The following is a 24,949-nucleotide window of genomic DNA, read 5'->3' on the forward strand; positions in this document are numbered from 1 at the left end:
AAAGGGGGCCTGGCCAGTGGGATGGGTGGCGACGTGGGCCCAGGCCCTGAGCATCTGTCTCCCTGAGCGGCATCGTAGGGAAGGAAGGAGGGACGCAGACCTCAGAGAGGAGTGAAAGCCTGTATTGCGTGCTGGCTGGCCACTGCCCGCCCCCACCCTCAGGCCCACCCACCCACCCACGCTGTGACGACCCCTCATGGTGTCCCTGAAGGTCACATCCCTCCAGCCCAGGTGTCCGGCGGAAACACCCTCAGAGGTCAAAGGTCCGGCGCGAAGACAAAGTCGAGGGCCTGGCGTTCCGCCCCAGCCACGTTGGGGTGCCACAGGTCCACGATGAAGACCACTCGAGGCCCATCTTCAGGAGCTCCTAGGGGACAGGAGAGCAGCTGACCCAAGTACGTCCGTGCCAGGAGCACCGACCAAAGATGCCTAAAGGCCTCCCGATGGTAAACACATGCCGGGCACCCCCCTCACTGCCAGTGAGTTGGCCCTGACGTGTCACTCACTGGGACTAGAAGCCCGTCCTTCTCCCAAGGAGCCACTGGAGGTTTTGAAGTGCCGACCTTGCGGATAGCAGCCCGATAGATGGCCAAGAGGCCATCATCTTAGCCCTTTATATAGATTAGCTCATAGTCTTCCAAATAAATTGGGGAGATACCCTGTAATCATGCCCATCTTATACAAAGCGGCAGACAGGTTACACGGTGTGCTCAAGGTCGCCCAGCTGATGGTGCAGAGCATGGACAGGAAGCCCTGTGCCCCAGACCTAGTCCCCGTGCCGTGCCCCTTGGCCAGCTGAAAGCCTGCGGGCACCTGCTGAGGAAGGGGAGGCCTGGGTCCCCAGGTGACTGAAGCGGTGATGCCACTTGCTCAAGGTCGTGCAGCTGGCAAACTGCCCGGACAGGAAGCCAGACGGACTTGATCCTGTAGCTCTCCAGCCTAGGGGCCCTGCACTCATCCCGAGGCCCTCCTAGCAGGCGGGGGGGGGGGGGGGGGCTTACCGTTATGCGCCACCGTGTGCAGGAAGGAGTCATCCACCAGTAGACAGTGCCCTTCAGCCCAGCACTGGGGCTCCCCACCAACCACCAGTTCACAGCCAGCAGGGATCTTCAATCCTGTGAAGAGAGACCTGGGCATCCTCTCCAAGGACCTCGGCAAGTTCGTCACTGAGATCCGAGGGCCCGTTAAATGCCAGGCCTCCCAGTGGGCCAAGTATAATTATAATACAGTAGCGGATGGAAGGCGCGCTGGGAGACCGAGCACGTGCAGAGGAAAGCATGTGCTACCCCTTAAGAGAAAAGGCATTTGCATAAGGACGTGGCATCTCCTTTGGGGCTTTCTGAGTCTACAACATGCCAGGCCCTGCGTCCTGAAGAGGTCTCTGGGAGAACTAACCACCCTGCCCCAAGCGAGCAGGACATGGCCAAGTGCAGTGGGAAAATGAAGCAGCTAACTCCGCCAGTGGGATTAGGAAGGCGTCCCAGAAGAGGCGTGGCCCTGGAAAGTCCGAGTTGATGGGGGAAAGGCATTCTCAGTTGAGAGTGTAGCATGCGCCTACCCATCTGCCAGCCTCAGTTCGAGGCTTTCATGGTCGGGGAGGTGGGGAGGACAAACATGGGGGGTGAGAGGGGAGCTGGAGCACCCCAAAGTGGAGTGCATGTGGCGAAGACCTTGGCATTCACAAGCTTCCTTTTCCTTTGACCCCCCACCACCCCGTCATAGCAGCATCACCAAGAAAACCACAATCACGACTTGAACACGTCACTGACATCGCTGCCCCTTTTAAACGTAGAGACGGGGGATGCTGTTAGAATTTTTAAACGTCTTTTTTTTAATTCAAATGCATTTTGAGGAATATTTTCTCTGGAGGGAAGGCGTGCTGACTACCGGAGCCCTGGTGGCACAGTGGTCTCCTGTTGGACTGCGGTCACAAAGGTCTGCAGTTTGAAACCACCAGCGGCTCCAAAAGAGAAAGGGCTTCTTCCTACTTCAGTAAAGAGTTCCGTTTCGGGAGCTCACAGGGGTCATGCTATCCTGTCTTTCAGGGTCAAGTTGCTTTGAGTCGACTCATGCATCGACTCAATGGCAGTGAGGGGGGATGAGTGAGCACTGATGGTCAGTTGGACACAGATTCTTTTTAAATAAGTGAGACAAAAGGACTGCTCAGGAGATGCATGGGACAATGGCACTTGGCCGTGGCGGAGTGCCTGAGATGGTTCACAGGTAACCGAAGCTCACCTGGTGGACCAGAGGGAGTCGGGGAAGATTTGGGCGCAGAGAGGCCTGCTCACAGCCACAGTGTAAAGAGCCTAGAGTGGGGGACCGTGAAGGCAAGCAGGTAGCAGCTACTTACCCAGGTGGCATCTGACCCTGGCATTGGTGGGCCCGCAGCGACCCTCAAGTTGGGCCCCAGGCAGGAGGACCGAAAAACCTGCGCTGCCGAAGGTGTTCGCACTCATGAAGCTCCGAAGGCCCCTCAGTGCCCTATAGGCCCCCGGGCACCGGCGGCAGTTGCTGGGTTGGCACCTCCCTGCTTGGTACAGCAAGAGCTGGTAGCACCCAGGGGCCAGGGCCGGGGACCAGCCCCGAGGCAGAGGGGTAGCCCCTGAAAAGTCCCCGCTCACAGCCCCGAAGTCCCGCAAGATGGCAGGGAAGCTGCTCTCTAAGAGCTCCACATCATGCCGTTGGGAATCACGTGGCACAAACGGGACGGAGGGCAGGTCCGGCAGAAAAAGCAGGCCTGGGCGCTGAATGCCTAGGCCCCCTGGCCCTCCCTCTGGGCCTGGCCCACCCTGAGCTGCTCGCCTCACCCTGCCCATCCCTGCCCAGGAGTAGCGCCTGGCATAGGCTCGTAGGCGACGACTCACTAGGCCTTCCGTTCTGGCTCCCTCCCCTGGGTCTCCAGTGCTTCCTGGGCTTGGCCTGGCGGCCCCAGAGCACCCCCCAAGCCCGCCACGGAGCCCCCCAGCCCGGCTCCTAGCCCCCAGGGCCTGCATCTCTTGGGAGCCCAGGCGGTAGCAGTACCAGAGGAAGAAAGAAGTGAGGGCTCCCAGGAGCAGGGTAAGGGCCGAGGAGGCCAGGGGCAGCGGCCACAGGGGCGCCATGGGCAGGGAGGCCTTGGCCAAGAGGCCTGGGGCCTCCCCCAGACCCCGGTTCTCCCCACTTGTCCCCTCCATAGCTGTTCCTGGGCACTCTCCTAGGCTGTCTCCCTTCCACATTTCCACGTTCCTGCAAGGGGTCCCCTCGTCTCCGCGTGTGTCTCCCTGGGCTCTGGTTCTCCACCTTCATGCACCGAATCCCTTTGCCCTTTCCAATTCTCTCCTCCCTCTCTGGCCCCACTTCCTTCTCTCCCTGTCTTCTCCTTCCTTCACCACCACCCCTTTTCTCTCCCACCTTCCCTTCTAGTCTCCCCGGACCCCACCCTCTCACCCCCTCCCCCAGACCCACAACCTGCCTTCCTTCTGGGTGGCGGCTGCCTCCCCCCTCTCCTTCCTGCCCTTGCTTCTCTCTCCCTCCGCCAGGCCCGCCGCTCCTGCCTCTCGCTAGCGCCCCTCTTCTACTCGCTCCTTCCCTGGCTCCCACTCACCCTGACGTCACCCCCTCCTTGAGGTCCCCCCCGCTGGAGGCAGCCGCAACTCAGGTTTTTTATTTTTTCCTGGTGGGGGAGCATCTTTGGATCTGCACACCCCCTCCCGCCCCTACAGGGCGCCACGTGGGCACCAGGGGGGCACTGCGCCAACCTCCAGCCGCCCCGCAATGCGAAAAAGGGGGGCGGGGCCTGAGGCGGGGGCGGGGAAATCCAGGGGCCGAGCGAGAGTGCGCTCCGGCTCCGCGCGATCGGGCACCGTCAGGGACCCAAGGACCCTTCCATCCGTCAGCCCGCGTCCCCGCGGCTCCCCGGCCGCCCGCGCCCCTCGTCCGCCCGCCGCGGAGTGAGCCCCGCGGGCGGGCAGAGCGCGGCTCCGGCCAATCGCCGACGAGGTCGCTCCTGCGGGGCCAGGGAGCGCTGTCCGCACGCCGGTGGTGCTGAAACGGCGCGCGGGCAGGGAGAGGCGCAGCGCTGGCGCGGCCCGGCCGTTCGCTGGCCGCGGGGTATACTTTACGCACGGGGAGGGCTATCCCCTGCCCAGGCCGTGTCCGGTCTCACGAACCGTGGAAACTCGCCATTTTCCTGGGGGGAAGGGGAAACCCGTTCCACATGAGCTTCAATAAAAAGGAAGACGTCTCAGGAGGGGCCCGGATGTGGGGAAGGGGCATACTGGGGGTCCAGAGCAGGAGCGAGCGGAGCTGTGCCCCGCAGGTTGGTGGGAGGCGGAGACTCGGATGCCAGACATGTTGGAACAGGATGAGGGGTGGGGGGCGCGGGGCGGGAGGGGCAGTGGGGCCCGGGATTATTGCTGGGACCGGAGGGTTTCCTTGACCGAGCGAGGGTGACGAGGGTCCTCTCTCCAATAGCCCCTCCTTCTTCCCGCTGCACTTCCTCCTCCCCTCCCAAAATAAATCCTAGGCCCCTCCCCTCGCCCGTCCCCAGGATCTGACGTGGGCTTGACACCTTTTGGTTTCTCTCTCCCGCAGCCCTAGCTTCACTCTCCTGGTTCCACCACCACCCCCACCCCGCCAAGCTCTCTAGAGCCCACTTGAGACCTTCCCGATTTCCAACCCCCACCCCAAACCTCCAGAAACCGCCCCTCCCCTCTCCCATCCCCAGCTGGGGGTTTCAGCCCAGGAGACTGAGCAAGGGGGTAACCGAGTGACCCGGCCTTTTCGGGCCCCGTGGCCCCACCCCTTGCAGTCGTGGCCGCGCCCCCTTCGACTACGGACCTGGGAGCAGAAGACTGAAGAGCTTGGGCAAAGGGGGGCCTCCAAGCGCCCCCCAGCCCAGTTCCATCCTTTCATCCCTGGGGCTCAGAAATTGGCTTTCTTTGCTGAACCATATCAGGAGGAAAAAAATCTATTAAGGGAAAAAGAGGAGCCGGAGGCAAGGTGGCAACTGGATTATTTAGGAGAGGCGTCAAGGAGAGAGATCGGCTGAGTCGCCATGGGGACCCCCAGGGCCCAGCACCCGCCGCCGCCTCCCCAGCTACTGTTCCTCCTTCTGCTGAGCTGTCCCTGGATCCAGGGTAAGAACAAGAGGATGGGAGGGGGGCTCCCAGGGGGTGGCCTCCTCCTTCGTTCTCCAAGCACACCCACCACCTGGGTCTGGCAAGCCCGTGGGGGAGGGACAACGAACAGGCCTTGGCTGTCCGCTTGTTCCCAGAGACCCTAAGCCCCTACCTGGCAGGGTGGAGAAATGAATGAGGGTATGCTTGTAGCTGCATCTTAGGGGTTAAACCCAGGAAGGAGGGCTGGGGGAACTGGGGGTAGGGATGTCTGCGGAGGCAGCAAGAATACCCAGGATACCTGGGCTGGAGATGGAGGTGCTGGGAGAGACGCCAGGCGCTGCATACGAATGTTCTCGGGCACACGGACAAAGACAGGTGGACAGAGACAGCAATCAGGGACGAATCTTCTGTCCCCCTACCCATTCTGGTCCCCAGTCAGACTTCAGGGAAAGACACAGAGACTGCGGATAATGTGCGTGTGTGTGTGTGTGTGTGTGAGAGAGAGAGAGAGAGAGAGAGAGAGAGAGAGAGAGAGAGAGAGAGAGAGAGAGAGAGAGAGAGAGAGAGAGAGAGAGAAGAGAGAGACACCACACTGAAACCCAGAGAAAGCCGGGAGGTTGTGAAAGCAAGAGCCAGGAGGTGCTGCCAGTCCGTCCGTCCGCAGAGCCCAGAACGCCATTGAGGTGACAATGAAGGTGGCACTGATGATGACCCCTCTCTGTCCCCATCTGGCTGCCCAAGATCCACAGGAGCAGTGGACTTCCTTGAAGGCCCAGCATCCTGAGGGAAGGGGGAGTGTGAGGGCCGGGATGGGAGGGGCGGCTGGGATCCCCTCCCCCAACCTTGGCTCTCAGCCTTTGGTGGGTCCCTGTGGGTCCCTGCAAACCCAGCTGATTGAATAAAGAAGAAGGTGCTTTGGAATGAGGTCCCTAAAGAAGGGAGGGGTGTGGGGCTCACAAGACTTCCCCTCCAGGTCTTCCCCTGACAGAAGAAGCAGCACAGCCAGAGTCCGGAAGCGAGACCCCCACCGTGGCCACTGAGGCCCTGGCAGAGCTGATCCACGGAGCCCTGCTGCGAAAGGGGCCAGAGATGGGCTACCTACCGGGTGAGGCTCCCCAGGGGCAGAGAGAGAGACAGAGAGGCTGGCAGGGTAGAGCTTCCAGGAGCTGGGGAGCTGGGCTAGGAGAGTGACTGCAGAGTGTGGGGTGAGAGCCCCTGAAAGGCCATGGCCCTGCAGGGAGGACAGAGACAGCTGGAAAGAGAAGGCGATGGTGAGCGGACACCCAAAGACACCCAGATCCTGGGATGTGATGGTGAGAGAGAGAGACAGACCCAGAGATGGGTAGAGCCACAAGTCAGGGAGTGAGAGAAATGAAGAGTCTGTACTCTATTGAGAAGGGGAGGCCTCCCCCCCACCTAGAAGAGAGGGGAAACCTCGGGAGGGGGAGAAACCCAGAGAGTAAGCACCAGGCTGAGTCAAGAGAAGCTCAGAGACAGCTGAGTGAAGGCCTGTGGAGAGAGCTGGGAGGCAGAGAGGGGGCGGGGTCAGAAAGGAAGCCTGGGGAGGGGGAGCTGGGGTAGAAAGCAGGAGGATGGGGAGCCTCCACCATGTGGTCTGGCCTTTTGTGTCCAGTGGGGGCTACCCAGCCTTGACCCTCACCCAGGGCTTCCCGTTTGCACTCGGCTCCTCTGACTTTCTTTGCCCTCTCCCAGGATCAGACCCAGATCCCACCCTAGCTACCCCTCCCGCTGGACAGACTTTTGCCGCACCCTCCCTCCCTCGTGCCACGGAGCCAGGGACAGGACCTCTGACAACAGCTGTGACCCCCAAGGGGACAAGAGGGGCAGGTCCCACAGCACCAGAGCTGCTGACCCCACCGCCAGGAACCACGCCACCCCCCTTCCCTGGCACTGCCTCCCCAGGCCCGCCGGCCGGGCCAGAAGGGGGAGAAGATGAGACCACCACCACCATCATCACCACGACCACTGTCACCACCACAGTGACCAGCCCAGGTGAGGCGGTTAAGAGCAGGTGGGAGGAGCATCTGTGTAAGAAAGGAAGGGGGGGAGGCTAGGTGGGAGATTGGGCTCCTGGAGCCAGGTGGAAGGAGGGATGCCAGATGCAGGTGGGAGAGAGACTAACCCTTACTATGTGCCAAAGGAGTGCTGGGGGCGGGGCAGCAGTTAAGCACTTGACTTGCACTGAAAGGTCAATGGTTCAAGCGCACCCGCCGCTCCTTGAGCTAAAGCGAAGGCAGTCAGCTTCTATAAAAACTATAGCCTTGGAAACCTTCTCAGGCGGTTCTCCTCTGGCCTACCGGGTCACTGTGAGTCAGTTTCCATTTCAAGACACTAGGTTTGGTTTTGATTACGCCGTCCCAAAAAGTCCCGGGGAGGCAGTCTTCAAGCCAGGGCTGCTAACCCAGAGGTTAGGACCCACCACCGCCCTGCGGGAGAATCGCCTCCACTGAGATTCAAAACCCAAACCACCCAACACACGGCCATCGAGTCCATGCTGACCACCCGCTGTGGGTTTCCCAGACTGGAACTCTTTATGGGAGTAGAAAGCCCTATCTTTCTCCCGGTGCATGGCTGGTGGTTTCGAACTGATGACCTTGCGGTTAGCAGCCCAATGTGTAACCACAATGCCACCACGGCCTGGGGACTCCTGTGGGAGTAGTAGAGCCCTGCCAGCAGCTTGCTAGGAGTTAGAATCTGCTCCGTGGCGGCCAACAGGGACAAGCACCATGTGCCAAGATCCCTGGGGTTGCCCAAACGGTTTGTGCTCAACTGAGAACCTAAGGGTGGGTGGGTGGGTGGATCCCACCCCGGGGGGCCGTGGGAGAAAGGCCTGGTGATGTGCTTCTGTAAAGATGACAGCCCCGAACCCGCCCTGGACCCCGTTCTGCTCTGTAACTCATGGGTTGTCACCAATCAGAAGCAAGTAGTCCCAGGCTGCAGGCTGGATTTGGCTACCATGTGCCTGGCCCCTTTCCCCGAGGTTCATCTAGATTACAGCTGGGGGAGGGAGGCACTGGGTGGTAATGGGGGTTGGGGACCCCAGAGTTGCCTGGCTGGGAGGCCAAGCGCATAGGGCTTCTCTCACCATTGGCCACTTATATCCCCTTAGTTCTGTGTAACAACAACATCTCTGAGGGAGAAGGGTACGTGGAGTCTCCAGATTTGGGGAGTGCCGCCAGCCGAACCTCGGGGCTCCTAGACTGTACCTACAGCATCCACGTCTACCCTGGCTACGGCATTGAGATCCAGGTAACCGACTCTGGGCCAGAGAGCATGCACAGGCTGGGTCTGGGTGAGGGAGCGGGCCGTGTGACAGCAGCCCTTTCCAGGCCTGTGTTCTGACTCATCCGATCTCCACGATGCTCCTTGAGTTTGATAACATGACTCATATCACCATGGTGTTGGGGCCACTGTGAGGGGGATGGGGGGCAGGGGGCCTTAAGGAATCGCCCCCTCACCTGACCGACTTGCGCTGCCTTCTCTAGGTGCAGATGCTGAACCTGTCTCGGGAAGAGGAACTGCTGGTGCTGGCCGGCGGGGGGTCCCCAGGCCTTGCCCCCAGGCTCCTGGCCAACTCCTCCATGCTGGGAGAAGGACAGGTCCTCCGGAGCCCGACCAACCGGCTGCTCCTACACTTCCAGAGCCCGAGGGCCCCCAGAGGCGGTGGCTTCAGGATCCACTATCAGGGTGAGGGTCCTGGTGGAAGGGCAAGGGCGGAGGCCCCACTGGGCACAAGGAGACAGCTCTGGGATCCCTCGGAGCACAGGGAGCGGAACCTTCTAAGGGCACCCATCCACACTGTGTGATTTTATGTCGGCGGATTCACACATCTAAGTGGCAGTACATCTCTTCAGTCAGCAAAGATTTATAGTGTCTGCTTCGGACCAGGTCATAGCCTTGCGGAGAGGCATGAACAGCCAGTGAGAAATCTGAGGTCAAGGATTCAATCCAGCGGAGAGACAAACTGGTCACCAGGGGGATCTTGGTTCCAGGCAGGAAGAACTACGGTGGAGGTGGAGGAGAGGCAGGCACAAGGAACAGATAACCAAGGAGTCTGCGTTTCTCCTAAGGCTAGGGATGCTTTCTGTGTCCAGACAGACGAAAAGGCTCATTCCAATTCCTAGAGAGGAAGGGCAATCTTGAGGAGCTGAGGGAATTCAGCCTGAAAGACAGGGCTGCCCTGGTGTGTGTGACCTGTTTGTTTCCCACCTCTACCTCGCTGGGCCTTGCAGGCTCCTCTGAAAAGTGATCTTACAACACCCAGAGTGTTATTAGGAGAAATGAGTCCATGCAGGTAGCATGCTTAAAGCAATGTCTGGTAGACACCTGGCGGTTACTGCTTGTAGTGATTACACCCAGAGTGGGAGGGGGGGAGCAGGGGGGACAGGGGCAGGATGGGGGTGGAAACCTGGCTTGGAGGCGGGTTGCATTGAGATCCCCAGCGGCCTGATCATCATCATCATCAGTCAGGAGTGCAGACGACTTTATCATGCAGGTGAGGGGGAGGCAGTTTGAAATGGGTTAAGCCTCCAGAGGATGACATTTCTGGTAGCTGTGGGGAGGGCAGGCTATATTCGTGCATGACTGCGTTCATGGGCACCCGCCCCCAGGCGACCTACACACCCAGGTACATTCATCCCCACCTGGGCGCACCAGAACCTGCCCCCATGCCAGTGTGCATTCCCTCATACGCATGTGCACCGCCGTCCCCATCCTCCAAGAACTCTTCTTCCTGTGTGCAGAATTGGAGGACTTGTGTGTTGCCTGGTGCCCGTGTCCCCTCCTAGCCTGCCTGGCCCTGTGTCCCCTGCCCCCTGTGAGCCCTGCTGAGACCAAATCCCCTGTGGACGTTAACTGATCACCGTGTGTGTCTTCCTCACGTCTCTCCAGCTCCTCCAGAGACCCAGAGCTGCCCACACTCGGCTTCATGGTCAAGGGACCAGTGAGCCAGGCCCATGGGCTTGGTGGCCGTGGGCCTGGGCAGCACGGAGCACAGATTGGTCCGTGACCAAGTGCTGGACTTCAGGTCTGACAGCACGGCTCTCCCAGGTCTGCTTTAAGCAGCCATCCTCCCCAGGGCATTTAAAGTAGGACTCAGAGGCTAAGTGGGACAGTGGAGAGCAGGGCTGCCGCATAGATGGGCCTCCTCTGCCTGCCTCAGTCTGCCCTGCTCTCGGCAGCCACCCCAAGCACCCATGGGACCAAGACCCCGTTTAAGCCCTTTCCAAGTTGCACTAAAGGGGTCCTCTGCCTCAGAGTGGCTTCCTTACCCTTCTGAACAGCCAAAGCTCCCTTCCGCGCTCACCGCAAGTCCAGCAAACCTTCCCACTCATCCCGAACTCTGTCACCAACCACGAGGAGCCCTGGTGGCGATGTGGTGTCTTGTTGGACTGCCAACTGCAAGGTCAGCGGTTCAAAACCACCAGCCGTGTCTCAGGAGAAAGACTGGGCTTCCTATTCCCATGAAGAGGTGTTACAGTCAGGGACACTCACAAGGGTAGGGGCACCATGCGTCAGCGTCGACTCGACGGCGGGGAGTCAGGTTTGTGGTTCTGCACCAGCCACAAATCCATTTGCTTCTCACAGGAAGGGACCGGAGGGGATGGCCGAGGCAGCCCCTTCTCCCATTGGGGGAAAGAGACTCCAAGGTTAAGTGACCCCAGGACTCCCTCCCACCCACCCCCGCCCCAGTCCTCCCGCCACACTCAGCCATTGACCAAGACTGAGGAATAGGCAGTTCATGGTGTCTGAGCACCTTCTCCGGGCCCTGTGGGCGCCGCGTTTTCTTGGCTGGTTCCAAGTTCATGTCACTTCAGGCGGATCCTCCATGAGAGGAAGCACTGTTGCCATCAACAGGTGAGAGGTCTCTAGAGGCAAAGCCACCTGCTTAGTCACCTGGCTAACAGGTTGTGAAGCTGGGGTGAGAACTCAGATCTGCTTGACTCCACACTGAGGACCTCCCCAAGGCTGCTTCTGGACGTGGCCAGCCGGCTAGATTTTCAGAAGTCCAGTAAAGTGTGCGTGGCCTGGTTTAGTCTCTTGGGCAGGTGGGGGGGTGGGCAGCAACAGACGTTGGTTAATGTGATGATTGGATGCTACCCTAGGGACTGTGGCAGGCAAGGGAGCAGCCTCTCAGCTAGAAATGGGAAGTGTCAGGAAGGCTTCCCAGAAGCCATCAGCCCAAGTTACTCCCAAGTTATTTGCTGGAAATTGAGAAAAGGGGAGGAGGGGGGAGTCCTTCCAGTTGGGGCAGCGCTGTGAGCAAAACGCGGATGCACTTCCGACTGTGGAGGAAACACAGGTTGTAAGTGGCCGGAACCAAAGGCGGAGGCGCTGGGTTGGACTCAGCTGTGGAGGGCCTTAAAGGTCCTCATAGGGCATTTGGACTTGACTCGGTGCGCCACCACGGGTCCTGGCAGACGCTATCATCTGCACATCACTGTGTGCTGGAGAGCTGGGGTTTTTTGTTGTCCATCTTGGTCCTTGGAGTCCTGGTAGCATAGTGGGTAACGTGTTGGGCTGCCTAAACACAAGGTTGGCAGTTCAAAACCACTAGCCGCTCTGCAAGAGAAAGATGTGGCTTTGACACTTCTGTCTCTTACAGTCTCAGAAACCGACAGGGGCAGTTCTCGCCCACCCTACAGGCTCCCTGTGAGTCAGAAATGACGAGGGCAGCCAGATCCTACTAAACCCTGGCTCTTCAAGGTCAAGGTCTGGTTTTTGTTCAAGCCCGCCCAGGAAATGCTTGCTGGGTTGTAAAATCCCGAGAGGCCAGTGGAACACGACTTTCCTCAGAACGCCCTGCCATGGGGCCGTGAGATAGCTCTTTCAAGACAGGACAGTCCAAGTCCTGACGGCATTTCACACGGCTTCCCTGGATGAGCGAGTGCCTGGGTGCATCTCAGATAAAAACAAAAACCACAATGCTATTGAGTGGGTGCTGACTCTTAGAGACCCTTTAGGGCAGGGTAGAACGGCCCCTGCGAGATTTCGAGACTCGCTCTTCCCGGGAGTAGAAAGGCTGTCTTCCTTTCCTTGTGAGGAGCAGCTGGTGGTTTCGAACTGCTGACTTTGCAGGTAGCAGCCCCACTCATTAACCCCTAGGCCACCAGGGGCACTTCCATGGAGAGAAGAAAACGGTTGTCACCGGGCCCTGATTTTCTCATAGTTTCCACAGCTGGAAAATGGGCCAGCAAGGCTCCCTTGGCCTCCCTCCCAAATGCGGAGCGGCCCCGCTCTGGAAGCTGAGCAAGCTCTGCACATCTCCTCTCTTGTCAGTGCGTGGTCACAAGGCGCATGAGTGCCAAGATCCAGACCCGCTTTTCTGAGCCATCCTCCTCCACTGGAAAATGCGGAGCCCAGCGGGTTGCTGAGACAGGGTAGGAGAGAGAAGGGAAGGTTACAATGACCTTGAGGGGCTCTTCAGCGTGGACTCTGGCACGGAGCTAGCTTGGGCCCCTGGGCACCTGAAGGTGGGGAACAAGCCAGCCCTGGGGCAATTGGTGAGAAGGGGTGGCATGGAAAAATAAATCCTGCTCTCTGCTCTGCCCGGTTCAGCCTACCTCCTGAGCTGCGGCTTCCCTCCCCGGCCAGCACATGGGGACGTGAGTGTGACGGACCTGCACCCTGGAGGCACTGCCACCTTCCACTGTGACTCGGGCTACCAGCTACAGGGCGAGGAGACCCTTGTCTGCCTCAATGGCACCCGGCCAGCCTGGAGCAGTGACCACCCTAACTGCGTGGGTGAGTCTTCGGCCACCATAGGTGGGCACTTCTGTCCCAGAGACCCCATTAGGAGGATCCTACCTAGAGAGACCTCGATCTTTGGGGAAACGCATATGGGAAGGTTTCTACTATGAAGAGCCCCTCTTCCCAGTGTCTCCATCTGAAGATCTCGGGGCCCCTGCCAAGATGTCCCAACAGCCGAGTGTTGATGTTGAGAGCCAGCCACCATTAGGGGGAGTCCTTCCCTCAGAGCAGTGGTTCTCAACCTTCCTCATGCAACCCTGGAATACAGTTCCTCATGTGGCGGTGACCCCCCAACCTTAACATTATTGTCGCTGCCATTTCCCTATCATTTTGCTACTGTGATGAACCAGGCGACCCCTGTGAAAGGGTTGTTTGACCCCCAAAGGGGTCACAACCCACAGATTGAGAACCACTGCCTTAGGGTCATCCTCATCCTGGGGGAAACGGTTCTCAAGGTCAGGACCTGGCAGGTGTGCCCTCCTGGGGCACTGTCATTCGGGGCCAGGGGGAGGGGTGCGTAGGCTTGAAGGCTTTCTCCTGAGTGCCCCATAACTAGTCTCCACCCCAGGGCCCCACCACCGGAGGACCTCCATCTCAGGCTTGCCTTTGGGAAGAGCCTTGACATTAGCAGACTCTTTGTTCTGGGAGGGGGAGGGGAGAGGGTGCTTTTCTACTCCAGGGTCACTTCCTTTGCTGGGCGGTGACCTGGCAAAGGTCCTGTCCTGTGAAGTAGGCCAGTGGGGCAGAGGCCATCCCTGGGCCAGGCCCCCGTTGAGGTTGAAGCACAAGAGGTCTGACCGTGGGGCCTGAGAAGGGCTGAGGCCCCAAGAGCAGGACAAGTCCCCCGCCTTTCCCACCACCAACACCCAGACCAGCCTTAACCTGTGCCCTCTGCCTGCAGCATCCTGTGGTGGCACCATCCACAATGCGACACTGGGCCGCATTGTGTCCCCTGAGCCCGGGGGAGCGGCCGGGCCTAATCTCACCTGCCGCTGGGTCATCGAAGCAGCTGAAGGACGTCGGCTACACTTGCACTTCGAAAGGGTCTCGCTAGATGAGGACAATGACCGGTGAGGGTTTGGGCCTGACTCAGGGCAGTGGGGCTTTGAGGTAGGGGAGAGGGGGGATTGTCAGACACACCTGAACCAGATCTCAGCTGGGATCGGTACCACCCCAGTGGAATTCTTTTCCTGCCATAGGCAGTGTGTGGGGGGGTGGTACAAGGTAAGTCACTGAACCTCTCGGAGCCCCCGTTTCTTGTCTGTAGAACAGAGACCCTAGCTCCTCCCCCCTTCAGGTGTCCGTGAGGATAAAGGAAGCGTGTAGTGTAAAGCATCTGGTGGCACGTGGGTTATGAGTGGTAGGCTGCTAAGTGCGAGGTCAGTAGTTGGAAGCCAGCAGCCACTCCCTGGGAGAAAGAGGAGACAGAGACATTCTACTGCTGTAAAGCGTTACCGTCTCTGTAGCTGTGGGAATCCCAGGCCAGCAGAACCGTTAGAAAAGAAAGAAAAACTACAACAAAACAAAAATGAGTCACAGTCTCGGAAACCCACAGGGTCAGTTCTACATGCCCTGTACGGTCGCTCTGAGCCACCATCGCCTCGATGGTTTCTAAAGGGAGTTGGGTTTCTAAAGGGCTGCGAAGGGTGCCCAGCATGCAGGAAGCCCCTGGACGTCTCTCCAGCAGCACGGGAGGAGTTCTCATTATTTAGCAAACCGATGTCCCAGGTTTGTGCTTGTGCTGCTGCTGCGTTGGGCAGGTTATGTAATCACACTGTGCCTCAGGTTCCTCTTCTCTAAAACGAGGGCTGAGTGTCTGCCGCAAGCCTACTGTGCGGAGTAAATGAGATGTGTTAGGCAGGGTTCTCTAGGGAAACAAAACCAGGACACTGATGATTCTATTTAGATAGATGGATAGCTATAGATGTATACAGCATGAAGGAATATAACAGCTAATTAGTCCACACAGCAGTGCAGAGGGCTCAGTCCAACTCACTTCCGTGGAACAGTTAATTTGCTGGAAATCCTTCAACTCACGATAGCTGCCGGGTCCAAGGTCGAGGAAGCAGACAGCTGAGTCTTCCCTCGGACAATGCAGGCAGAGCCTGCCTACAGGCAGCAAACAGCAGGGCGGTCACGAAGAGTCAGCAGCTCAGGAGCTTGGGGAAGCAGGCCAGATGGAATTCATGAAACGCAAGAGGACAGGAGTCAACAGCCTCAGGCTCAAGCGATGGGCACCCCTGCAGCGTGGCGAAGCAGGCCTCAAAGGAGCCTGGAGCTCTAGCCACACGACCCACGGGTTGGCTTGTCCCACAGGTAGTGTAGTTCACTGGTTGAGGCAGAGAACTAGCTAAAGAAGCCGCACCCTGGTCCGATCACCAGAAAGCAAGAAAGGTTTGGGCCTTGTCGAGCCATTTATCTCTTTGCCCTCCAAGCAAACTGCGACCTGATTAATCCCACATGTTCCTATTGGCCAGGTTGGCACAATAAGCCTACCCATCACGTGAGATAGAGTGTCACGGGCTTGTAAGCATGGGTGACATGTAGCAATAAGTCAGGAGAGCGCTAACCACTGGCCCTCTGTCTGCCCAGGCTGATGGTCCGCTCCGGAGGCAGCCCGCTATCCCCGGTGATCTATGACTCAGATATGGATGATGTCCCAGAGCGGGGTCTCATCAGTGATGCCCAGTCTCTCTATGTGGAGCTGCTCTCGGAAACACCAGCCAACCCCCTGCTGCTGAGCCTCCGATTTGAAGGTAACTTCCTCCCCCTATGCCAGGGCGCCAACCCCGGTACCTCCCTCTCCTGCTGGTCTCCAGGCAGGGTCATGAGCACATCCCAGACCCGTTTGACTCTGAAAGCTGACTTGTCTCCTCAGTCCCAAACTGCAGAGATTACTCCCTATGGAGGCCTTCTCATTTCCTGGGATGGCTTCAGGTACGGCTGGATCCAGGTACAGCCAGGAGACACGTTTTCTCAGTCAGTTCTTCCTTCAGTCATGTTGGTTCCATTCTCAGGTGGATTCTGAGAGAGGAAGGAGGAGAGGGGGAGTGGGAGGAAGAGAAAAAGAGAGAGGGAGGGGAAGGAGAGGGAAGGAGAGGGGAAGAGGGAGGAAGAGAGAGAGAGATCATCTTTTTCTGGAGGGCTTCAGCAAAAAGGCCAGGAAACGCTCTCTTTGGCCTAACTTGGGTCATGTGCCCCCTGCCTTAGGCAACAAGGTCAGCGATCGTGCGAGAAGACACTTAGGAGCCAGATCTTAATGGACAGAGAGTATTTGCAAAGGGGGGAGATTGGGGAAGAGCCGCCCAGGTGGAAGCAGAGAGTCGGGGCAAAGGTTGAGGCACAGCAATGATGCCTGGTCTTCGAAGAAAGAAACTTTCAATGTGGCTAGAGCCCAGGGCAAACCGTGGCAGGAAAGAAATAACAAAACAGACAAGAGCTGGGCAGAGTTTGTCTCCGCTGTGAGGCCTGGGAAAAATGGGAGTTGGCACAGGTCTTGATGGGTGGGTAGAACTAGGCTATGATACCTGGCCAGGTTATGTAACCATGAAATAGGACAGTGGAGCTGCAAACGGAAACTGCTGGGTCGATCGTGAGCATGGAAGCGCCCCGAAAGCCCTTGTCTTTTCTTAAGAGTCTCTGGGGTGGAAGCCTGGCTCCGGACTGCCGATCATTGCTTCTCTTTGGGTTTCAGACTCCTCTTCCGTAGCACAGGTCTTACCTTACAGGTAGTTAGTGTTGCAGCTACGGTGTGATCCGGGGGCCCCACACGGAAATGGCCTAGAAACGATTCATTTTGGTCCTGGCGTCGGCCCAAGTGGAAGCTGGGTGGCGTTTGTGCTTGCTGCCATCTGGGATCCTAGCAACAGCTCGGAGAGTCAGGGGTGGTCAGGCGCTGATGGCTATTTTTACCAAGGCACCCACACAAGTCAGTTCCGCAGAGACACTCTCTGTCCCCAACTTTGCCATTTCCAGTGCCTAGTGGCTATGGCTGGAACTCCCGAGGCCTGGGGTTGGGCCACCTGGTTCATCTACCACCCAGTGATGTGATCTTGGCTTTTTAGTCCTTGACGCTCTGTGCCCTCATCTGTTGCAGGGTGGGTGGGATTGGACCCGCCTAGGACTCGCCTTCCAGAGACCCAGGAGGTCACCTGTAAAAGAGGAGGGTGGGGGTGTGTGTGGGCAAAATGGGGTGTGTAAGGTAAGCTCAAGGGCCATCAATTTTTTAAAAGGCCCGAGTGGCCAAGCCACACCAGAATGCAGCCCGAGGCCCCAGGGCAGGGTCCCTTAAGACCTGACCTAGTGCTGAGTTTCCGTAACCTACTCCCTTCCAGCCTTCGAGGAAGATCGCTGCTTCGCCCCCTTCTTGGCACATGGCAATGTCACCACCACGGATCCTGAGTATCGCCCCGGGGCTCTGGCCACCTTCTCGTGCCTCCCCGGATATGCCCTGGAGCCCCCGGGGCCCCCCAATGCCATCGAATGCGTGGACCCGCCCGAGCCCCACTGGAATGACACAGAGCCAGCCTGCAAGGGTGAGTCTCCCACCCTTCAGACTGAAGACCAGCCCCTGAGCCGGGGGTCCCAGGAAGGCCATTCAGGGGAGAGCTCGTGCCCAAACCTTGGATGAATCCTGCCCTTTCTAGAGCCTCCGTCGCCTTAGCTGAATAGCGGACAGGCTTGTTAGAGAATTCCGGGGCCACCTGCTCAGATGATGTCAGGAACCACCGCAGGAGTTGGGTTCAGTCGTGAGGGTAGGTGATAGGCAGGCTGAGGAAAGCAGCAAGGTATGGCCTGGACCCAACCTGCCGAGGGAGGAGCAGGAAGAGCGGAAAGCAGGTCGGGTGAGAGATGGTGGGAAACCTGGGAAGAGGTCTGGTGCAAACACTCGGGAGTGGGGAGGGGCGTGGGGAACTGAGTCTGACCCCCTCCTCCGCAGCCATGTGTGGAGGGGAGCTGTCCGAGCCTGCCGGTGTGGTGCTGTCTCCCGACTGGCCCCAGAGCTATAGCCCCGGGCAGGACTGCGTGTGGGGCCTACACGTCCAGGAAGAGAAGCGGATCTTGCTCCAGGTTGAGATGTACGTGTGTGCCCTGGGAGCGGCCCAAGTGTGCAGGCTCGGCCAAGTGTGGCTGGTGACGCCCAGCCTGCATCCTGAGCGGCTGGTTCTTCTACCCAAGATGCAATATGGTCTAAGGGAGGGGGGGGAACAGTGATCAGGTGGCTCTAGGCTCATAGGTTCAAATCACTGGTCAACCAGGTGACCTGGGACCAATAAGTGTGGGGGCAGGGGTCATGTGACCTTTCTGCAGGACTTTTGTGAAAATGGGGCTCTGCCCTTTGGTAATTTCTGGGATTGCCTGCTTGGGAGATTTCCAAGGACCCAGGCCCAAGCTGCGAGTGGGAGGGTGTACGTGGGTGCATAAGGCCGATCATTTTAACCATTTGGTATGAGGTGGTCATATGACTGGACAGAACCCTAGTGGGCCTGGCCAGAAAGCAGGTCCTCTGATTAGACCCGGAGTTGTCGAGGTGACCAAGGAACTAGAACGTGGGCAGAATTAGTAAGGACAAGCCAGGGATGGCTGCAGCCACTGTGTCGGTCCACTGCGGGCGGGGCTTCCTCTTCATCGCTGACCTCTTCCACGCACTTGGACGACCGTGGGCTGGAGCACGGAGAGGCGAGGATGGGGCAGAGCCAGGCAGGGCGTCCTCCAGGTGTCCACAAGGGTCTCTCTAAGTCAGATTCGGCATTGAGCAGACTGGGAGGACCCACAGAGCAGATGGAACCTGGAGGGACCAGTAAAGAGGACAAACCTGGGATTGGTCGAGAGTGAGGCGGGGCCAAGCCTGGGCAGAAGGGGGCGGGACTGGACAGTAGGTGAGCTCTCTAGTGGGCGGGGTTAGGGAATTAAGCTGAACTGGATGGGACTGGCTGACTGTGGCCCGGCCCCACCCCCTGCAGCCTGAATGTACGAGAAGGGGACATGCTGACGCTATTCGATGGGGACGGGCCCAGTGCTCGAGTCCTGGCCCAACTGCGGGGACCTCAGCCGCGCCGTCGCCTCCTCTCATCCGGGCCCGACCTCACGCTGCAGTTCCAGGCACCCCCCGGGCCCCCAAACCCAGGCCTGGGCCAGGGCTTCGTGCTGCACTTCAAAGGTACTGGGGAGGAGGGTCAGCAGATGGACTGGGCTCCAGCCAGCCAGCAAGCCGGGAAGGGACCCTGAGGCGAGGTACCCCAGGGCGGCCTGCAAACTGGCTGCCTCTCCCCTGCAGAGGTCCCTAGGAACGACACCTGCCCCGAGCTGCCACCTCCGGAGTGGGGCTGGAGGACGGCGTCCCACGGGGACCTGATCCGCGGCACGGTGCTCACCTACCAATGCGAGCCTGGCTACGAGCTGCTGGGCTCCGACATCCTCACCTGCCAGTGGGACCTGTCCTGGAGCGCCCCACCGCCCGCCTGCCAAAAGAGTGAGTGGGGCCCTAAGGTCTGGGTGCTGGGCTCCTCCTCCATACTCCAGGCCCCGCCCCAGCCCCGCCTCCACGTGGGGCCCCGCCTCCACGTGGGGCCCGCCTCCACGTGGGGCCCCGCCTCCACCTAGGGCCCCGCCTCCACCTGGGGCCCCGTCTCCACCTGGGGCCCCGCCTCCACCTGGGGCCCCGCCTCCACCTGGGGCCCCGCCTCCACCTGGGGCCCCGCCTCCACCTGGGGCCCCGCCTCCACCTGGGGCCCCGCCTCCTCCACCACCCCTTTGCCTCCAATTCCCCTGGGTTCCACCCCACTTCTCTTCTGCCTCTGAGACCCCGTCCCCGTCCCCCATCTGGGTTCCATCCCTCCCCTCTAGGCCCTGCCCCTCTCTTCTTTAAACAGCGCCCCATGTTCTTTGGGCTTCACCTGTGAGCTCCGTGTCCCCACTATCGCCTCTGTCCTGCCCCTCCCGCCTTCTCCATGTTCTGAGTCGCACGGCTGTGGGGTCTGCTCTATCTTCAGCCCACCGGGCTCCGGCCCATGCACTCTTGGATCCCCGTCCCGGTCCCCGTCCCCGCCGCAGTCTGGTGGTCTCTCGCCCCTTGACCCTCAGAGGAGCTCCTTAGTTGATGCAAGGGGCGTACGAGAGTGTGCCTTCCGTGAAAAACAGCCCCCCAGTCACAGCTCATTGTGGTTGGAATAGCAGCCAGCAGTCAGCGATGCAGGGACACAGAGTCCCTTGTTCCGATGGGTCCTTCCTCACTTCCTTGCGGTTGTTCCTCCTCCATTAACACAAAAGGAACCGACCTGTGGGCCTTACCTGCTGAGTCCTGAGCAGCTTGGTTCTGCAACCCCCCAGCCCCACCCCAAAACCTCACTGCCATCGAGTCAATTCTGACTCACAGTGACCCTATAGGACAGGGTAGAATTGCCCCTGTGGGTTTCTCTGGGAGTTGAAAGCTAAGTCTTTCCCCTGCAGAGTGGCTGGTGGTTTTGAACGGTGGACCTTGCTGTTAGCAGCCAGGTCACCCGGGCTCCTCTGGCCACCTGTAGGTAGATCTTAAAAGCCCACCACGTGCAAGGCTGACCTTTAGTAGCGAATACGCTAGACCAGTGAGTCTTTTTGAGAAGACGTCAGGGATATTTCGGTTTACGGGTTAAACGTGACCTCAGGGCAATCATTCCCGGAGTTGGCCCAGCCTCCAGACCCCCGGCAAACTTGAAATTCTCTGGATGCATTCCCCCCCCCTTGTGATCAGGATTCTTCTGTAGACTCTTTCATCAAAATGTATGCAGTTTACCTTAGAGTAAGGCCTCAGAGGAGACCTGATGGTCTAGGGGTTGTGTCTTGGGCTGCAATCTGCAAGGTCTGCAGTTTGAAACCACCAGCCACTCCAAGGGAGGCAGATGGGACTTTCTACGCCTGTCAACAGTTACTGTCTGGGAAACTTCAAGGGGCAGTCTGACACTGCTGCTGTTAGCCGGCCATTAGCCAGCCGTTAGCCGGCCGTTAACTGGATTAGCTGTCAGAGACTCTGCCATGGGCCTGTGGGATTGCTATTCTCCCTGTGGCCAAGGGGGTGGCATGGGGAAGTTTCAGAATGCCAGATTTGGGCTGAACACAGGAAAGCTTTACAAGGGACACCTGTGGAAGGAGTGAGCTCCCCAGCCCCGGAGGGATCCACAGAATCACAGGCCTGAGGAGAGTTCAGCAGGCCTGGAGAAGGAGGCTCGCTGAAATTTCCAAGTCTGCGGGATTTCTCTCCACTGTTCTCTGGTCGGGGGAGCCCTGGGGGCATTGTGGTTACACCCTGGGCTGCTAACCCCAAGGCCAGCAGTTCAAAATGACCAGCTGCTTCTCAGGAGAAAGACGAGGCTTTCTGCTCTGATAAAGAATTACAGTCTCACACACCCACAGGGGCAGTGATGAGTCAACCTTGATTCGATGGCAGTGAGTTTGGGTTTGAGTTCCATGGCCATGACCCTGAGCAGGGACCGGTTCTGCCCCTCCCTTGCTGAGAGGCCACGGCCAGTGGCACTTCTGTCAGAAGGAGATGACAGTGACATTGCCCTCTTGGCATGAGGAGTTCCATGTTTGCAAAATGCTGAGCAGGGTGCCTGGCCCTCCCCCAGAGGAGATGTCAACTCGAATGCCTGAGGGGTCAAGGGGGCAGTAGAGCGACCAGAGAAGTGACCAGACTTACGTGACAGGTCTGCTGGGGGCCAGGACCATCATGTCCCTTTAGAGAGGGGCAGCTGCTGGCCTACCCAGACTGTCTGCCACGCAAGGCCGACCCTGCTGGGGTCTAGCTGGTCCGCCCGGGCACTGGATGTGGGCAAGCACCTCATGGTGGCCCCATCCCTCCTGTTTTCTGGAAGAAGTCTGTCATCTAAAATATTCTGAATTGTTTTTTTCTCCATGCCTGCTCCCTTCATTCTGAGGATGTGGTGGGTCAGGAGGGTGCTCTGCTAACCCTGCCCTCCCCCAACAGTCATGACATGCGCCGACCCCGGTGAGATTACCAACGGGCACCGCACCGCCTCGGATGCTGGCTTCCCTGTGGGCTCCCACGTCCAGTACCGTTGTCTGCCGGGGTACAGCCTGGAGGGGGCTGCCGTGCTCACCTGCTACAGCCGGGACACAGGAACGCCCAAGTGGAGCGACCGGGTCCCCAAGTGCGCCTGTGAGTGTGAGGGACCCTCTGGGAAGGGTGCTGGGGTAACCTCTGGGCGGCTGGCCAGTGACGGCCCTTTCCCTGCAGTGAAGTACGAGCCGTGCCTGAACCCCGGGGTGCCCGAGAACGGTTACCAGACCCTATACAAGCACCACTACCAGGCGGGCGAGTCCCTGCGCTTCTTCTGCTATGAGGGCTTCGAGCTCATTGGCGAGGTCACCATCACCTGCGTGCCCGGCCACCCCTCGCAGTGGACCAGCCAGCCTCCGCTCTGCAAAGGTGCCTGGGCAGACAGGGCTGGCGGCAGGAGGGGCACAGACAGCAGTGTGAGGGCAGTGGCCGGGCTGGGACAATCAGGTAGTGACTTTGAGACCACGGGGTGCTCCTGCAGCCCTCTGAGCGTCACCTGCGAGCTCTCACCCAGAAACCCAGGGCCGTGGCATTACACCAGGGCCGTATGGAAGAAGCTTTGGCTTGAAAGTCCCTTGTCCTCTCAGGGCAGACCTCTTTTCTATCTGTGACACATTCCAAAGACCTGGTTGGCTCGGACAGTCATTTAGGGGCCTGGAGAAGGAAGCAGAAGGCCCTGCTCTGACCACTCTGAGCCCTTTCCCCAGGAAGGGCAGGAGAACGTTTTCGTTGTGCTTGCAGAAGGCAGAGACCCAGGCTCTCAGCCCAGCCCCAAGGGGCTCCAGGCCCTCTCCCCAGCTCCCTTCCCCTCCCTGGCTCAGACCCCGCCCCCTCCCCTCCCTCCTCTCCCTGCAGTGGCCTATGAGGAGCTCCTGGACAACCGGAAACTGGAAGGTCAGTGAGGGCACAGGTGGAGGTCCAGGCCCAGGCCCTGGCCAGGGCGGGAGGGCAAGGCAGAGGCTGGGGGGCGGAGGCCAGGCCCCGGGGGGTGAAGGCCCAGGGCTCAGGGTTCAGGGCCCAGGGCAGCCCTGGCTCATTGGCGTCTCCTCCTCTGCCAGTGACCCAGACCACAGACCCATCGAGACAGCTAGAGGGTGGAAACCTTGCCTTGGCCATCCTGCTGCCCCTAGGCTTGGTCATTGTCCTCGGCTGTGGCGTTTACATATACTACACCAAGTGAGTACTGGGCCCTCGGGGGCGTCCAACCTCCGGCCTGCCTGCTCTGGGAACCCAGGGCTACGAGGAACTCAGGGGCTCAGCTCCCGAGAAACCTGGGTCTGCCTCCCTTTTCCAGGCTGCAAGGAAAATCCCTCTTTGGCTTCTCGGGCTCTCACTCCTACAGCCCCATCACGGTGGAGTCAGACTTCAGCAACCCGCTGTACGAAGCTGGGGTGAGTGCCTCCCCAACCCCAGGGGCACCAGAGCCCTCTGCTCTCGGCCTGCCCCACCTCCTCTTAAAACCCAGGCCCGGGTCACGGAGTTGATGCGGTCTCATGATAACCCTGTAGTGTAGGGTAGAACTGCCCCTATGCAGTTTCTGGAATTGTAACTTTTAGCAGAGTAGAAAGTTGTTGGGGGGGTCTTTCCCCCACACAGCAGCTGAGGGTTTCAAACCGCTGACCTTGTGGGTAGCAGCTCAACATGGAATCAGATGCCACCAGGACCCCCAACCTGCTCTCTAGGGTCTCCATCCTCCGGCCTGGGCCTTTCATTCCGACGAGGGCCCTGGCCACAAGCTGGTCGGTCAGCTGTGCTCAGGGAGCAGGGAGGGGGTCCTTTGGCCCACGGTGGCCGAGTGGAAGTTTCTGCCCAATGGCCAGATCGCCCCATTGTCCAAGGCCATCTGGGAATGCAGCTCTTTCAGATTTCAAGAGACTGTAGAGCTAACCAGATCCACCCCTTAGCCAGGTGCAGGCCCCGTCCCCTAACCCCGACCTCAGGAGCTACGGGCCATCTTCAGTGTTAGGGGGTCCTGTCACTCTCCTCCTGGATGCTCTGCCCCTTCGGCTGCTGTCCCCACTCCATCTGATCCCATCTCTGTCCCCAGGATACTCGGGAGTATGAAGTGTCCATCTGAACCCCAAGACAGAGGCTGCAGGACCCAGGACAGCCCTCCCCTCCTCTCTCTGAGCAGGGGGAGACCAGGCTCCTGGCTCCCCTTCTCCCTGCTGTGTAAATAGCCTTCCAGTCCCACAAAGGGGGTGCTCCTGTGGCCCGGAGACCCCACCGTAAATAAACCAGCATCCTGTCGCCCAAAGCCGCCTCTTTTCAGCTGCCAACCAGGGGCCTGCCCCCATCCTGCGTACTCATCACTGGCTTTTGGACCCTGGAGGGGACACCCACGAGGACGGCCCCACTACCTGATGGCTGCAGTCCGTTTCTCTTGACCACCAGGGCCCAATGCCCCCACGTGTCCCGGGCCCCCAGGTCTGACCGCTGGCCTGGCTGAGTCAGAGGACCAGGGGTGAAGGAGTGGAGCAAGCTGGGCCAAGTCCCTGCCTGTGGTCTCCCCAACTCACCACATCCCCATCTTGGCTTCTGGATTTTTGTTTTTGAGCAATAAACTGAAAATCACCATTTCTAACTAGGCTGCTGGGTTCCGGGGGCAGCAGGTTAAACGTCGTCCCTGGGGGGATGGCCACGGTGGCCTCTCTGGAGAAAGCGCCGGAAATGGAGACTTTGGGAAGAGAATGGAAATCTAAAAGGAGACTGCATGGTTGTCAGGGGTGGGGGCTGGCCTGAGGTCAGAGTGCGGCCTTCAGCTCCGCCTCTGTGGCGGAACAGGTAGACAAGGTACCACTGTGATGGGGCTTGCAGTCCCAGGCCAAACCCGCTGTCGCTGAGTTGACCCCTGTGGACAGCGCAGACCTGTTTCTGCCGGTCTCTGCGGAAGCCGACCGCCACATCTTTGTCCTGCAACACTGACCTTTCAGTTAGCAGCCGATGCTTAATCCACCCTTTCACCGGGGCTCACCGGTGGTGGTGGTGGGCTAGACATCGCTCGGCCCTTCTCGCAGGAAGG

General features: G+C 59.3%; 2 protein-coding genes across 10 annotated transcripts; one reads left to right on the forward strand and one right to left on the reverse strand.

The window, feature by feature from the left end:
* Positions 1 to 257: 257 nt before the first annotated feature.
* ASPHD1 (aspartate beta-hydroxylase domain containing 1) lies at positions 258 to 3,218 on the reverse strand. Its single transcript, XM_075528128.1, has 3 exons — positions 2,354 to 3,218; positions 1,002 to 1,115; positions 258 to 367 (listed from the first exon to the last, which is right to left on the reverse strand). Exons 1-3 carry the CDS (start codon positions 3,216 to 3,218, stop codon positions 258 to 260), a joined length of 1,089 nt encoding a protein of 362 aa, XP_075384243.1.
* Positions 3,219 to 4,903: 1,685 nt separating this feature from the next.
* SEZ6L2 (seizure related 6 homolog like 2) lies at positions 4,904 to 24,004 on the forward strand. 9 transcript variants are annotated; one of them, XM_075528430.1, is made up of 18 exons: positions 4,904 to 5,120; positions 6,076 to 6,207; positions 6,816 to 7,115; positions 8,233 to 8,372; positions 8,609 to 8,810; positions 12,681 to 12,866; positions 13,774 to 13,942; positions 15,465 to 15,628; positions 17,207 to 17,407; positions 17,812 to 17,950; positions 18,836 to 19,032; positions 19,150 to 19,344; positions 21,835 to 22,026; positions 22,105 to 22,296; positions 22,783 to 22,821; positions 22,986 to 23,103; positions 23,222 to 23,318; positions 23,975 to 24,004. In XM_075528430.1, exons 1-18 carry the CDS (start codon positions 5,039 to 5,041, stop codon positions 24,002 to 24,004), a joined length of 2,775 nt encoding a protein of 924 aa, XP_075384545.1. In that variant the 5' UTR covers positions 4,904 to 5,038. The 9 variants fall into 9 exon arrangements, with proteins under 9 accessions (XP_075384545.1, XP_075384551.1, XP_075384546.1 ...); XM_075528436.1 differs by having other exon boundaries at positions 7,026 to 7,115; XM_075528431.1 differs by lacking the exon at positions 22,783 to 22,821.
* The last annotated feature ends 945 nt before the right edge of the window (positions 24,005 to 24,949 follow it).

The sequence above is a fragment of the Tenrec ecaudatus genome, chromosome 12 (assembly GCF_050624435.1).
Source record: "Tenrec ecaudatus isolate mTenEca1 chromosome 12, mTenEca1.hap1, whole genome shotgun sequence".
Lineage (NCBI taxonomy): Eukaryota > Metazoa > Chordata > Mammalia > Afrosoricida > Tenrecidae > Tenrec > Tenrec ecaudatus.

Coding starts and splice junctions, on each gene's coding strand:
- SEZ6L2 (XM_075528430.1), top strand. CDS start 5,039: ATGGGGACCCCCAGGGCCCAGCACCCGCCGCCGCCTCCCCAGCTACTG. Junction 5,121..6,075: donor GAGCTGTCCCTGGATCCAGG/GTAAGAACAAGA, acceptor CTTCCCCTCCAG/GTCTTCCCCTGACAGAAGAA. Junction 22,027..22,104: donor CCGGGTCCCCAAGTGCGCCT/GTGAGTGTGAGG, acceptor CTTTCCCTGCAG/TGAAGTACGAGCCGTGCCTG.
- ASPHD1 (XM_075528128.1), bottom strand. CDS start 3,218: ATGTGGAAGGGAGACAGCCTAGGAGAGTGCCCAGGAACAGCTATGGAG. Junction 1,116..2,353: donor CAGGGTCAGATGCCACCTGG/GTAAGTAGCTGC, acceptor CTCTCTTCACAG/GATTGAAGATCCCTGCTGGC. Junction 368..1,001: donor GCACACGGTGGCGCATAACG/GTAAGCCCCCCC, acceptor CCTGTCCCCTAG/GAGCTCCTGAAGATGGGCCT.